At 46.5% G+C, this 13,837-nt stretch overlaps 3 protein-coding genes across 4 annotated transcripts; 1 reads left to right on the forward strand and 2 right to left on the reverse strand.

The window, feature by feature from the left end:
* Window positions 1–352: 352 nt before the first annotated feature.
* On the reverse strand, window positions 353–1,281 carry LOC127780920 (uncharacterized). The gene is made up of 2 exons (XM_052307912.1): window positions 880–1,281; window positions 353–722 (listed from the first exon to the last, which is right to left on the reverse strand). Exons 1-2 carry the CDS (start codon window positions 1,269–1,271, stop codon window positions 518–520), a joined length of 597 nt encoding a protein of 198 aa, XP_052163872.1. The 5' UTR covers window positions 1,272–1,281; the 3' UTR covers window positions 353–517.
* A 4,854-nt stretch (window positions 1,282–6,135) lies between these two features.
* LOC127779353 (DNA-directed RNA polymerases II, IV and V subunit 9A-like) lies at window positions 6,136–8,843 on the reverse strand. Of its 2 annotated transcripts, none has more exons than XM_052306088.1 (4): window positions 8,695–8,843; window positions 8,521–8,596; window positions 6,804–6,962; window positions 6,136–6,462 (listed from the first exon to the last, which is right to left on the reverse strand). In XM_052306088.1, the coding sequence occupies exons 1-4, from the start codon at window positions 8,727–8,729 to the stop codon at window positions 6,382–6,384; spliced, it is 351 nt and encodes a 116-aa protein (XP_052162048.1). In that variant the 5' UTR covers window positions 8,730–8,843; the 3' UTR covers window positions 6,136–6,381. The 2 variants fall into 2 exon arrangements, with proteins under 2 accessions (XP_052162048.1, XP_052162049.1); XM_052306089.1 differs by having other exon boundaries at window positions 8,521–8,593; window positions 8,695–8,841.
* A 110-nt stretch (window positions 8,844–8,953) lies between these two features.
* Window positions 8,954–13,081, forward strand: LOC127779352 (protein FAR1-RELATED SEQUENCE 5-like). Its single transcript, XM_052306086.1, has 5 exons — window positions 8,954–9,349; window positions 9,591–9,693; window positions 9,899–11,752; window positions 11,838–11,893; window positions 12,216–13,081. Exons 1-4 carry the CDS (start codon window positions 9,198–9,200, stop codon window positions 11,886–11,888), a joined length of 2,160 nt encoding a protein of 719 aa, XP_052162046.1. The 5' UTR covers window positions 8,954–9,197; the 3' UTR covers window positions 11,889–11,893; window positions 12,216–13,081.
* Window positions 13,082–13,837: the final 756 nt, after the last annotated feature.

Raw genomic sequence — 13,837 nt, forward strand, 5'->3', positions numbered from 1 at the left:
GCATGCTGTAATGAGACAACCTTGCAGCCTGCAGTAACGTACATTCGGCTAGCAGTCGTGTTTCACTGCTTAATCACATATATAATGTGTAAGAAGAATCCATCACCCTACATATGTATATGCATTGTGGATCGATCCAAAGATAAGGATTGCATCTATCACTACCTATAGCATCATGCAAGTATATCGTTCTTACAAATTAACGGAGAGATCAGAAAAGATACAAATGGAAAAAAAAATAAAAGTATTTTTGTCTCTTAAGAAAAAGTTCCTTTGTTTTTATGCATGTCACTTTAAAAAATCACAAAAAAAAAGAGCAACACAAAATACTCAGATATATATCGACTAGCCATGCATGGTGGCCTTGATTTGATCCCCTTTATTCATCCTCATTACAGTACACTAAGTTTATTACTATTGTATTATATTATGGTGGAGATCGATTATTATTACAGCCAAGCTCCGATTATCATCCGCCATGCAATGCACGCATGATGCATCATATCCATCACATTCTTCACAGGTCGTCGGCGCAGATGAAAAAGATGCTCCCCTCCCTGCACTCCTCCCCGCCCTTCCTCGCCGCCGCCGCCTCCTTCTTCTTCTCCGGCGACGCCGCGGCGGCGGCGGCGGCGCGGCGCTTCTCCTCCCTCGCCTCGCGCAGGGCCTCCTCCACCACGTACCTCGACCTGCACTCCTCCTTGCAGAACGCCTTCTCTCCACTGCATATGCATACCAACAAAACACACACACACAAAAAAAACATCAAATTAATGCAATGCAGTACAAGCTAACATACTGTTCAGCTTCTTTCAATCTCTACTATTTTAGTTGAGTTAATTACTGTGCAATGCATGCTTAATTAGTTACTAATTGTACATGTAGATGAAGCTGGGGCGGCCGGCGAGAGGGACGCCGCAGAGGTTGCAGCACAGCAAGAACTCGGCAATGGCGAACGGGTTATTCCCGGTGCAGATGCTGCACCACGGCACGGTGCAGTAGCCGCCCGAGGCGCCGCCGGAGCTGATCTGCTTGTGCGTCCCCTCCATGATGGCGCGCGCGCTGGGGCGCGCAGGCCGCGCGACGCGGCCGACGACGTCGTCCATGGCGGCGGCGGCCGCGGCCGGAACTGGGCGGTGGTCATCGACGGCAGCGATCGCCGCGTTGACGCCGACGGCGGCGGCGGCGGCGGCGCGCTCTACAAAGACGAAGCATCGGCGGCGGCTCGCCGGAGCGGCGGCCGGTGGCTTGGCTACGACGGCGGAGGCCATAGGAGTTCAGTGTGAGTGAGTGAGTGAAAATGGTGAGATTGGGAGGGTGAGGCGGTGTGGGTTTATATAGCTTTGGGGGGAGAAGGGGGTTGCTTGGTGAGGAATTCTAAATGCCTTTATTTGTTGCTTCCTTTAATTTTGTTGGTACTTTCGGCGCGGCTAAAGCAACACCAAGAGTGTACACAAGTTATTATGTGCTTGGGGGGCTTTGTTTGGCGGTGGCGGCGCTGGTAGGATTTATGGCGGTCATTTTGTATCTTTTAGATGAAAACAAAAGCATTTAACACGGTCTACTCTAGGGAGGAGCGCCCCATCTATCTTATTTAAGGCGTAAATGTCATCTATTTGAGATCCCTTTCGTGACGATTTTATTTATTGTCTAACTTATCAAACTTTGAAATCAAACCTACCCAATCCTCTACAATTAGTTAGTCAGCACATGTTTCCAACCTCCACCAATTCTACAATTTTCTCAGATGGTGAAAGTTGGAAACTCTCAAGTTTTTGCGAGAAACTCGCTCGCGTTGTCCCTCTTCCCATATTATCCTTAGTTACATAAATCAAGCATGTCACCTCGTACCTATACCAATCTCTCTCTTCTTAAATAAATCATAAATCAGTGAACAAAAAGTTTTGTCCATATATCTTCTTTGAGATGAAAGGAAAAAAATGAAATATTTGGTAGCTAAATTCATTCTCAATTCCTTCTCTATTTTTTTCATGTTATTTGCTTTTGTGTGAATGAGAATCTTTACATGATTTCCTAACTCATGTATATATAGAGAGAAAAAAAATTTCTCTTAATAACTAAATACTGGTAAAAATTTTCCCACCAGGTAACAACCTTATAAACGGAGATCCATTTAAAACAATCTAGAAATAACATTATACCTTTGAGTTTCCGGTCTTGAGTCCATCTTTCACACTTCTTGTTGGACGAAAATCACCTTCGCCCAACACTCTCCCCCGAGAATATACAAACTTGGCTAGTGGCTACTGTAATAATAAAGGGTGTGCGTTTCGAGGTCGGCCCACTGCGCTTATATAGACGGCGTCGTCGCGTCGCATTTACGCGATCTTAATATCGAATCAAGCCCCTCCAACTATCTAAAATTTACAATCACAGGAAAGAAAAAAACCATTCACGTGTGTCGACCGTGCCATGTGTAGGACCATGTAGCAATGCGGGTAAACCATTTGCGCGTGCCGACCGTGCCATGTGTAGGGGTGGGTAGCGACGTGGGTAGCCGAGTGGGGTGCACATACCACCTCAGGTTGCCAAAAGGTGTCAGTGGCCCCCACCTCCACTCCACACTCCACAGTCCAGGCCAAAAAACAAAAAACAGCCAAAAAAAAAAAAAACGTGACGTGGACGATAGAAGGAGGAACGGATCGGAGGCCCCCCGTCCGCAACAGCAAACTCGATCGGCTCCTCTACCTCCCGGAACACCTGTCGCCGCCGCCGCCACCGCACGCGCCGCGCGAGCGCTCGAGCTCGCTCGCCGTGCACGCATTCGCTCGCTCGCTCGCTCCAGTCGAGCTAGCGCGCGCGCGTCGCGGGCGCGGCGCGGCGTGGCGTGTCGCGCGCGGCTGCCTTTCCGCGCCGCGCGCGCGCGGGCACGGGGTGCGCGCGGGCGCGGCGCGGCGCGGGCTGGCGTTCTGAGTCACTGAATGGGTAGAAGCTGGGGTAAGGATTGGTGACACAAAACCGACGAAGAGTTTTTGCTAGGTTGGTTAATTAGTGAGCTTTTGAGTGGTTTTGGAGGTATTTTCGTGTAAAGTTGTGAGAGATTATTCCAAGGAGTTTAGCTCGAGCTAGCATACGACGGCGAGATGATCTGTCAGTGACTCGAGTGTTTAGCTAGCTACGAGGTGATTAGCACCGTCCAGAAAAAGGTAAATGGTGCAGTGTATAGGCACCCGCAGATCGTGATGCTAACTTGGATTTATAACAACTGTTTTTGTATTGTGTGTGCACGCTTGCGGCATGCTGCTTGGCAGAGAGATAAGCCCGGTCATCATGTTAACCACATTAAACAGTTGAAAAACCAGAGAAAAATTATGAAGAATTTATTTTTTTTATGGGTGTTACCGAGTCTTTACGATACCCCGGCGGTAAAAGTGGTAATTGACGATAAAGGAGACACTGCTTCGAGGCATGTGAGTTCGATTAACAAATAGATACCGTATGACGGTATGAGTATTGTCATGTACGTAATTCTAACTATGGAATATGGAACGAGAAGTATCAGATGACAACATGGTCTACCATGATCATCGATCCATCTTGAGAAACGAGTAAAATGTTTCCATTACACCTCAAAATAGCCAACACCATGGAAGACTGCCGTTAACATACGCCAACACTGTCGCAAAAAAACAGAGATGAGAGGCTTCTGCCCTCTAATGTGAGTTGCTGACATGTAAACCCATAAACTAAACAAAAGAGTAAATTTCACAAAACTACAAATACTTTGATCAAACTATCACAAAACTACAGATTTAAGAATGTATTTCACAAAACTACAGATTTAGAGTCAAATTTATCACGGAACTACAGATTTAAGGTATTATATCACAAAACTATTGATTTAACAACTATTTTATCACAAAACTACACATTTAAAAACTATTTTATCACAAAACTACAGATTTTATAACTTTAAATAAATAATAGTGCTACGATCTAAACTCTAGAATATGTAGTTTTTTGATAACTTCATCACTAAATCTGTAGTTTTGTGATATGGTGCATTAAATCTGTAGTTCCGTGAAAAGTTTGACGCTAAATCTGTAGTTTTGTGATACACATTCTTAAATCTGTAGTTTTGTGATAATTTGACTCAAGTATCTGTTTGTGAAATTTACTCTAAACAAAATATTTCACACATCAGTTATTCAAGGTCAGAAGAAAGTAAGTTAAACAAAATATTTCTCTTCTAGAGGGCTTTAGGGATATAGATCTGCAGAATTTTGAAATCAAAATATATCTTTATAAATATTTTATTAAACATTCATTTTTTAAAAAAAATCAGCAAACAAGCATTACGAGTTTAAGAGGATGGGAAAAGAGGAGATTGAGAAGATACGCAAAACGAGATAAGCCATTAGAGCATAATTAGTTGAGTATTAACTATTTTAAATTTTAAAAATAGATTAATATGATTTTTTTTAAAGCAACTTTCATATAGAAAATTTTTACAAAAAACATATCGTGGGAAGCGTGCGCGCGGAAAACGGAGCAAACAATCTCTCTTTCACCTGCTGCCCGCAGCCTAAGAAACCCATGTAAATGTAATGCATGGGCTTTAATAGGCCCAATATTAAAGCCCATGCACATAGTGGGCCGAACAAGATGGGACAGCATGTATACACACACATCACCAGTTTCAGAATGGGAAAAGTACACCGAAGGTCACTCAACTTGTCATCGGGTTACAAAATCGACCCCCAACTGCAAAAGATACCGGAGGTCCCTCAACTAACAAAACCGTTCGCTTGAGGTCCTCTGGTAGTTTTGACCCCGGTTTTGTCTAACGTGGCGGGTGAGTTAGCGTGGGCCCCACGTGGACCCCACCTGTCAGCATTGCCACATTAGTCGTCTCTCTCTTTTCCTCTCTTCTCTGTTCTTTCTCATCCTCATCTCTCTCTCTCCGTACTCTCCAACAGCGAGTCTGTGAGACGGGAGAGGAGGAGGGTGTCGGCGACCGGCGACGCGGCGGCGCGTGGGCGGCCGGGGGCGGAGCGGCAACGTGGCGGCGGGGGAAGGGGCGGCGCGCGGGCGGCAGGGGAGGGGTGGTGCACGGGTGGCTGGGGGAGGCGCGGCAAGCGGGCGGCCAAGGGAGGAGCGGCGACGCGGCGGCGCGTGGGCGGCCGGGGGCGGAGCGGCAACGTGGCGGCGGGGGAAGGGGCGGTGCGCGGGCGGCAGGGGAGGGGTGGTGCACGGGTGGCTGGGGGAGGCGCAGCAAGCGGGCGGCCAAGGGAGGAGCGGCGATGCGGCGGCAGGGAAAGAGGCGGCACGCGGGCGGCTAGGAAAGGCGCGGCGCGCGGGCGGCCGGGGACGGAGTGGCGACGCGGCGGCGGGGGAGGGGCGGTGCGCGGGTGGCTGGGAGAGGCGCGGCACGCAGGCGGCCAAGGGCGGAGCGGCGACACGGCGGTGGGGGAAGGGCGGCGCGGGCGGCCGGGGGCGGAGCGGCGACCGGGAGGAGTTCAGCCGCACTCTCGCTGAGCGCCTCGTCCTCGACATCGAGAAGGTCATGTGCCAGCTCGACGCTCTCCCCTCTAGGCTCATGCCCCCCGTGCCGCCGGCGCCACCTTCGGTTTCAGCGGGAGCACCTCATGGTCCTCCTCCGCATGGACCTCCTCTCCGCGGGCGGCCGCCGTGCTTCCCCATCGCCGCCGCCACCGCTGGCGGCCGCCGTCGAGGCGCCGCCCTCCTCCTCTCCCGCCGACCGTGCGCTGCTCGTCCGCCGGCCGCGCGCCGCCCCTCCCTCGCCGCCGCATCACCGCTCCGCCCCCGGATGTCGGCGCGCCGCGCCTCCCCCAGCCGCCCGCGCGCCGCCCCTTCCTCGCTGCCGCGTCGCCGGCCGCCGGCCGCCTGTCGTCGACGCCCTCCTCCTCTCCCGCCGGCCGCGCGCCCCCTCCCCCACTGCTCACAGTCACAGAGAATGGAGAGAGAGAGAGATGAGATGGGAGAAAAGAGAGGATGTGGCAATGCTGATAGGTGGGGCCCATGCTAACTCACCTGCCACATCAGACAAAAGCAAGGTCAAAACCACCAGAGGACCTCAAGCAAACGGTTTTGTTAGTTGAGGGACCTCCGGTATCTGGTTTTGCGGTTGGGGGCCGATTTTGTAACTCGATGACAGGTTGAGGGACCTTCGGTGTACTTTTCCCTTTCAGAATTGGACCAAAGTGACAACAGGGTCCAGGGCACCCAACAACCCCGGACACATTAAGTTGACAATCACAGCAGTTAAATGACCTCGGAGCTACATCAGTCACACAATTCACAAACTACATTACTTGCAGAAGTTCCAGTCCTTCAGATAACACCGGGTATGAGCATGAACACAAGAACGGCCAAGATTCAGCACCATGAACCTTGCCGTCAATCCCTCCACCTGTGACCACAGCTTGGGTTGCAGCAGATGAAGTACAGTGTCAGGCCTTTCTCCCCCTTAGTTGGAGCCTGCAAGTTCAACGGGAAAAAGAGTGACTGATTGCATCCACAGCTTGTGGCAGATACTAGGATTCTGAACAGAGTTGTAATATGTCACAATCACCACCACTACGAGAAAAGCCAATTATGTAATGAAACGGTTTCCTGAACCCTGTGGATACGAAGCGATACATACTATACTAAAAACTTTAATATGCTGACAGAAATGTAGATTTGTATGTTCATGCTTTCATATTGCTATTCTATTCTTGTATCAGTGACTGTATAGAACTATAGATGATACAGTAGTCACATCGTATATAGCAAGAATCACATAGAGAACAATAAGTAAACAACACAAATACACTGACCTGAAAAAAAGCAGCCTCTGGATGGCCACAGTTGTAACATTTAATACTTCTGGTGCGAGGCAGGGTGGGATCAGTTGCTGCATCTTTTAGGATATCTTTGGGTTCCCCAGCAGGTTTACGGAGAACCCTTTTGTACACACAAGTGTCAGTGGCAGGCTCCTGCTTATATGAACGATCCAAATAAATGGAAATCATTAGTCAACCTACAAGAAAACTTACACACAAATTTTTTTAAAAATGTCGGAACTACGAAAACTATAAATGCAATATAGCTGCAAAGTATGTAAGCCTTGAGAAAAACTCAGCAATCACTTCAATAAACAGAAAAAAAAGAGAGGACATTTTGTGGAAGAATGCCTAAAACACCAAGGAAATCTGTCTTATTTCTATCCTGATTACATTGGTTCTTAATGAAGTTAATATGTTTCAGAAGCTACAACAAGGGACATATCAAACTTCTTTTAAGGGACACTTAGTTGTGATTTGTTACATTGATACCTCAGGTAGGTTGTTGCAGTGTGCATAATTCTGGCATATGTTTGTTTCTTTCCAATGAGTAACATCTTAAGCATAGTTTGTGATTACAAGACAAGTTCCTGATTTTCTGAGGGCATTGTATGCCAGATAAGCTAGAAACACTTCTCAAGGAAAGAGAGCTAAAGCCCTTGTAATATACAGGCTCTATGTGGGAGTAGATCCTACTTTCAACAGTTCTCTGACCACAGATTTTCAGCAGAAAGTTCATCTCAAACGGCTAGTGGGAAGCCACTTATGTAACCTTAATCCTTAACTTGAAAGGGAAAATTGGTTTCATACCACCCGAAATATTTCCCTTTTAGTCTTACCACCAAAATTTTGGGGCATGCTTTGATACCACCTAATAAGATTCCGTTTCTTTTTTTAACCACCAGCACCCATTGCCATTCAATTTTTTTTTAACCTCTCCTGCTCCGTATCGCCCATTACACCCTCATGTCCCGCGGTCCCATTCATCCATCACACCTCTGCCTTCTGCGCTCCCCATACTCCCAACTCCCAAGTCAGCACCTTCCATTAGTTGAAGGAGGCAACTGAGTTTGTGAAATTTATTGCTGAATCCACCAAGGATATCTCCTTGTATATGCTATTTCAATGCTACCTCAAAATCTTAGTAGTATTAAACAAAATAGGCGATACTTGCACGGTACGGAACCAGCCAATTTTGCTAACATAGAAGCCCCAAATTTGGACAAATATGTCTGCAGTAATGACAAAGAGATTCTCCGCCTAACCTTTATGTATGAGATCGAGAACAAAGCATGATAAGCTGATAACTACCTACAAAGGAATATTAGCCGTCTACCAATTCATCATAAACTCGCCAAGTCCCAACCAGAACCCCTCTACTCTATCAATCGAACAAAGCAAGCATCAATAACATTATGGGACATCAAATTCTTTCCTCAGCGAAATCTCCCGCATGCAGCAACCGTAAAAACGTGCGCACCAAACAATCATAAATCCATCCCAAATAATAAAGAAAAAAGAAATTACGATCTCAACAATGCACCATTAAACCTAGAAACCTCCATATACATACACCACATCACTAAACCCAGCCTAAACCCTAGATCACCATTCCCCAAAATCCCCAATCCAACCTAGGGTCCCAAGAGTTTATTTACCACACCCAATCCAAAACCATATTAATCTGAGCCGATGAACAAGGCAAATCCACCTGGTGCTCGCAGGAATTGCAGGCGTAGAGCAGGGTGTGCGTCTCCTTGTCCTCCCGCGGGTAGAGCATGTTGCTGCTGCATATCCAACCAAAAAAAACACACAAAAAATCAAACCTCCAATCGAATCAAATCTCGGACTACGAATCACAAGCCAAGAGATTCCTCCGCCTCACCATTCGCCGCAGAACTTGAGGGCGCTCATGGCCATCGATGGCTTCCTCCTCCTCTCCAATTCACTCGCCGCAGCCGCCGCCGCCTTCTCTTCTGCGCTCTCGGCTACTTGTACTCCCGAGATGCGGCGCCGCCTGGCAGGTGGGCCCCAGGATCGGTGTCCCCACACGTCAGCGATAAGTGAGGGTACAGGATACAGTACGAGATGGGAAAGGGGGTACACGTGGCAACCACACGGTGGGTCACATGCCCCCCAACGCCGCATCGGATCCGACCACCTCCTCGGCTCCTCTCTCCACTACCAACCTCTCGCGGAGACCCAAACCCTAGCTCCCAAATCCCGACCAGCCGAAGCATTTCCAACGGAATTCCTCTGTTCGGCTCCTCCTCGGGGTTCAAATCGAGCTTGAATTTGTGGTTTTTTTTGGGGAGGGTTTTTTTTCTCTTTTTGGTGTTGTTTTTGGATGCGAGTGTGGCTTGGCAGGGTGGTGGTGGTGGTGATGCCATGATGCACATGCTGGTGGCCCCCGATGGAGGCGGCGGAGGGGAGATGCCGCCGCCGTACGGGGGAGCCGCGGCGGCGGCGCCGCCGCCGATGGAGCAGGAGCTGGAGCTCCACCGCGACAACGCCGACGACGGCCTCGACGGCCACGTGCGGTGAGAGCTTCTCTGTGTGTGTGTGTGGCAAGTCACTTGTGTTCATGAGTTCATCGGCAGTGAGGAGGTGGGCGAGGTCTCGTAGCGTCTCGCCTTTGCGTGGTATTCGGGGTTCATCCATTCTGGCGTGCTCTGGTTTAAGCTCAGAAGATTTTGTTTGTCCTGTTGCACGAGTGAATTTTAGTAAAAGAACCATGGGCTTTCCATTTGTCGTGTTGATAGTTTTACTGTGTTTGGCCAGGTGCTTGAGGTGTGGTATATCCGGCAACGCGACGCCCCATATGCGCCGTGGCCCTGATGGCCCAAGAACTCTCTGTAATGCGTGCGGCATTGCGTACAGAAAGGTATGGCTGCGCTCTAATTTTCGATACAGAATACCGATGAGCCTATTGTGTGATACCATGTTCAGCTATAATTCATTTCCGAGGAAATTTTATAGCTGTCTCTTGGCCATTTTCCTCCTGTTTTGGTGCATTGATGATAATCTAAAATACTATATGTGTCTATTTCTGTTTATTTACTCGAGTAATAGTATGATTGGTTTTCTAGGGGAAAATGAGACGAATGATAGAAGCTGAACCACCTATAGATGAAGCTGCTCTTGCTAAGCTGGTTCCTGAGGTAGGCATGGAATTTGAGAGTGAGGACAAGGCCTATGAATTCTACAACAAATATGCTGGACATGTTGGTTTTAGTGTTCGGAAAAGTACATCACACAAATCTTCCGGAAATATTACCAAAGTAAGGACTTTTGTTTGCTCAAGGGAAGGTTACAACAGGGACAAAAAATCATTGGAAGCAAAGAAGCCAAGGCTGGATACAAGAATTGGTTGTCCAGCGCGGTTGATTATTAAAGTCACACCAGAGAGTAAATACAGAGTCACTGACTTCAAAGCGGACCACAATCATCAGCTGGCCCCTCCTTCGACAATGCATATGTTAAGGTCACAGAGGATATTGACAGAACTTCAGTCTGGGGAAGCAGAATTGTCAGATGATTCTGTCATGACACCTACAACAAAAGCAACCGGTGATCTTGTTGTGAGACAAATTGGTTTCCTTCGAAGTATCTCTCTCCTCCCAGCAGATTATAAGAATTATCTCCGTTCAAAGCGTATGAAGGCTATGCAACTCGGTGATGGTGGCGCAATATTGAAATATTTGCAGACAATGCAAATGGAAAATCCTGCTTTCTTTTACACCATGCAGATCGATGAAGACGACAAGCTAACCAACTTCTTTTGGGCTGACCCAAAATCTAGAGAAGACTTCAACTACTTTGGTGATGTCCTCTGTCTAGACACAACTTACAAAATAAATGGATATGGCAGACCATTGTCATTATTCCTAGGAGTGAATCATCACAAACAAACAATTATTTTTGGTGCAGCTATGCTTTATGATGAATCATTTGAGTCATATAGGTGGCTGTTTGAGAGTTTTAAGATTGCTATGCATGGAAAACAACCAGCGGTAGCTTTAGTAGATCAATCTATTCCACTTGCTAGTGCAATGGCAGCAGCATGGCCAAATACTACTCAAAGAACTTGTGCTTGGCATGTATATCAGAACTCTCTTAAGCACCTTAATCATGTTTTCCAAGGTTCAAAAACATTTGCAAAGGATTTTAGCAGATGTGTATTTGGCTATGAGGAAGAGGAAGAATTCTTGTTTGCCTGGAGAAGCATGCTAGAAAAGTATGATCTTAGGCATAATGAGTGGCTGTCTAAATTGTTTGATGAAAGGGAAAGATGGGCTTTGGCATATGAGAGACATATATTTTGTGCTGACATAATAAGTGCACTTCAAGCTGAAAGCTTCAGTAGTGTTCTGAAAAAGTTCTTGGGCCCTCAACTGGATTTACTGTCCTTCTTCAAGCATTATGAAAGAGCAGTAGATGAGCACCGCTATGCTGAGCTCCAAGCTGACTTCCAAGCTAGTCAAAGTTATCCAAGAATACCCCCAGCCAAGATGTTAAAGCAAGCTGCCCATACATATACCCCAGTGGTGTTTGAGATCTTTCGTAAAGAGTTTGAGCTGTTCATGGACTCTGTTCTGTTCAGTTGTGGGGAAGCTGGGACAACCTCTGAGTACAAAGTCGCTCCCTCTGAAAAACCCAAGGAACATTTTGTTAGATTTGACTCGAGTGACTGCTCCTGTATCTGCACTTGTAGGAAGTTTGAGTTTATGGGTATTCCATGTTGCCATATGTTGAAGGTGCTCGATTACAGAAATATCAAAGAATTACCTCAGAGATATCTGTTGAAGCGATGGAGAAGGACTGCCAAGTCTGCAAATGAAGAAAACCAAGGGTATGTGGCAAATGGAAATGGTTCATCATTAAATTCCATTGTACCTCCTGCAAACCATCATGGTCTCCAAGGCTTCAGTGCAATGATTCAAGTAACCAATCTGCAAGATTCATTCTCCTTGTTTTCCCCCTGTATGTGCTGTGGCTGATAAAGTTTTCTATCTTGGTTAACTGCAGGACACTCCTGTTTCTAATATGCATGAGAATTCATTTCGCAGAAGCTCATGATGCAGGTATCATACATGATTATGAATTATTAATTTGCCAATTTGATCTCTTGTTTTGTTTGGACTATTACTGAGCCTATCTGGTTCTATCCATTGCACCAAAACCTAGGGCATTGATTTACAACCAAAGTTTCCCCCTTCTGAGAGATGCATGACAAATTTTTTAGGGAGATTTAGATAGAATATTTTGTTTGTTGAATATTGCTCACTTGGTTCTGGATTTTCCTCCTTCGAGGTACAATTATTAAAGCAGTTTGGCGATGACACGTGGACAACCTTAGCTCTGTTGGATCAAACAGATTATTTATGTGATCAATTTATCATGCAGGTGACTTGAAGCTAAACATTATTCCTTCTGCGCGGTGCCTGCTCCACGATACTGGCGTTGAAGCAGTGAGAACAGGCCATGCGGAGCTCCCCCGAATAAAAGTTTCCAACTTGTAAATTATGCAGCTGTAGGAAATCCCAGCTATTGAGGCGCCCATCCTACTTAGGCTCTTAGACTAGATTCTGGTATGAAATCATATGATTGTGCTGCCCACCTGCACCCAGGGAAATTTTGTGCATTCTGTAAACAGTCTATTTATCCTAGCCCATTCATAAAAGAAAAAAAAAGGTGATCAGATGCCAATGCAGAGAGATTGCTCCTTTGAAACTTTGCAGGGCAAGCAGACCCATCATGATCATCAATCCTAGGAGGGTTTCAGTTAGATTCAGATCTTGGGGTGGTTTCATTTCGTTTCATTTCACCTGCAGGTGAGGTGAGCTGGACAGCTCATGCAAAAAAACGTTGGAAGCAAGACAAGCCCAGCTTGGCAGTGTGGATCTCAAGCCCGGAGAGCTACCGGCCGAGCTAGGAGCTGCCTTTGACGCTACAGTGGACAGCTGTGCTTTCAAGCCTGGCTTTGGGCGCATTTGTCCCATATGCACAGTTGCATAATGCGTGCAAATGTTGTTCATTGTCCTCAATGCATCGTATATCTTGGGAGCTTCGATAATGCTGCTACCAATGTGTCCTTGAAAAACACATTCGAGGTGCTTTCGTGCTCGCTCTCTTTTTTCCAACTCTGTCAGGTTTCTTTTCAAACAAAGTTATTTCAGACATTTTTCTATAAAATGTCTTTGAAATATATACTTCCATTCAAAGGAAGCCTCAATGCGATCATTTTAACGGTTCTAAGTAAAGTATCATATATTTAGTCTTGTTTTGTGTTACCTCTATGGTGAAGAGGGGCATATGTGCGCTGGTGCACGTGTTTATCTGAGGCCCCGTTTAGTTCTCTAAAATTTTTTTCCTAAAAACATCACATCGAATCTTTAAACATATGCATGAAGCATTAAATATAGATAAATTAAAAAACTAATTGCACAGTTAGGGAGGAAATCGCGAGACGAATCTTTTGAGCCTAATTAGTCCATGATTAGTCATAAGTGCTACAGTAATCCACATGTACTAATGACGGATTAATTAGGCTTAAAAGATTCGTCTCATGGTTTCCATGCAAGTTATGAAATTATTTTTTTCATTCGTGTCCGAAAAGCCCTTCCGACATCCGGTCAAACATCCGATGTGACACCCAAAATTTTTCTTTTCGCGAACTAAACAGACCCTGACTTAGTACCTGTAAAAGAAAAGTCAGTGTTTTCGGCATCAACTTATCGACTGTAAAAATAAACGATCGTGTTGGGGCCTTGGGGATTGAAAATGAGATCTTAAGGTTGAAACTACACATCCCTGGTCACTTTACACATCCCTTGTCACGGTAACATCTCATATCCTTGACAACTGTAAAAATGCTTTCTCAGTAAACAGTAAAATTTTGTGCCGGGCAACTGTCCTGATGATAATGTGGAGCGATTGGCTGCTGTGCCGTAGCAATGTGTCGTTCGCTGTTGATTGCTCTGCCGTCACGCGACGCATCAAGCAGCTAGCAGAGCATGTGACCTGAC

The sequence above is a fragment of the Oryza glaberrima genome, chromosome 7 (assembly GCF_000147395.1).
Source record: "Oryza glaberrima chromosome 7, OglaRS2, whole genome shotgun sequence".
NCBI lineage: Eukaryota > Viridiplantae > Streptophyta > Magnoliopsida > Poales > Poaceae > Oryza > Oryza glaberrima.

What these genes read in the sequence shown, in the direction of transcription:
- LOC127779352 (XM_052306086.1), top strand. Translation starts at nt 9,198, where the DNA reads ATGATGCACATGCTGGTGGCCCCCGATGGAGGCGGCGGAGGGGAGATG. An exon ending in GGCCTCGACGGCCACGTGCG is followed by an intron (nt 9,350 to 9,590) that starts GTGAGAGCTTCT and finishes GTGTTTGGCCAG; the next exon opens with GTGCTTGAGGTGTGGTATAT. An exon ending in GCGGCATTGCGTACAGAAAG is followed by an intron (nt 9,694 to 9,898) that starts GTATGGCTGCGC and finishes TTGGTTTTCTAG; the next exon opens with GGGAAAATGAGACGAATGAT.
- LOC127779353 (XM_052306088.1), bottom strand. Translation starts at nt 8,729, where the DNA reads ATGGCCATGAGCGCCCTCAAGTTCTGCGGCGAATG. An exon ending in CTCAAGTTCTGCGGCGAATG is followed by an intron (nt 8,597 to 8,694) that starts GTGAGGCGGAGG and finishes TTGGATATGCAG; the next exon opens with CAGCAACATGCTCTACCCGC. An exon ending in GCAATTCCTGCGAGCACCAG is followed by an intron (nt 6,963 to 8,520) that starts GTGGATTTGCCT and finishes TCATATAAGCAG; the next exon opens with GAGCCTGCCACTGACACTTG.
- LOC127780920 (XM_052307912.1), bottom strand. Translation starts at nt 1,271, where the DNA reads ATGGCCTCCGCCGTCGTAGCCAAGCCACCGGCCGCCGCTCCGGCGAGC. An exon ending in CGCCCCAGCTTCATCTACAT is followed by an intron (nt 723 to 879) that starts GTACAATTAGTA and finishes ATGCATATGCAG; the next exon opens with TGGAGAGAAGGCGTTCTGCA.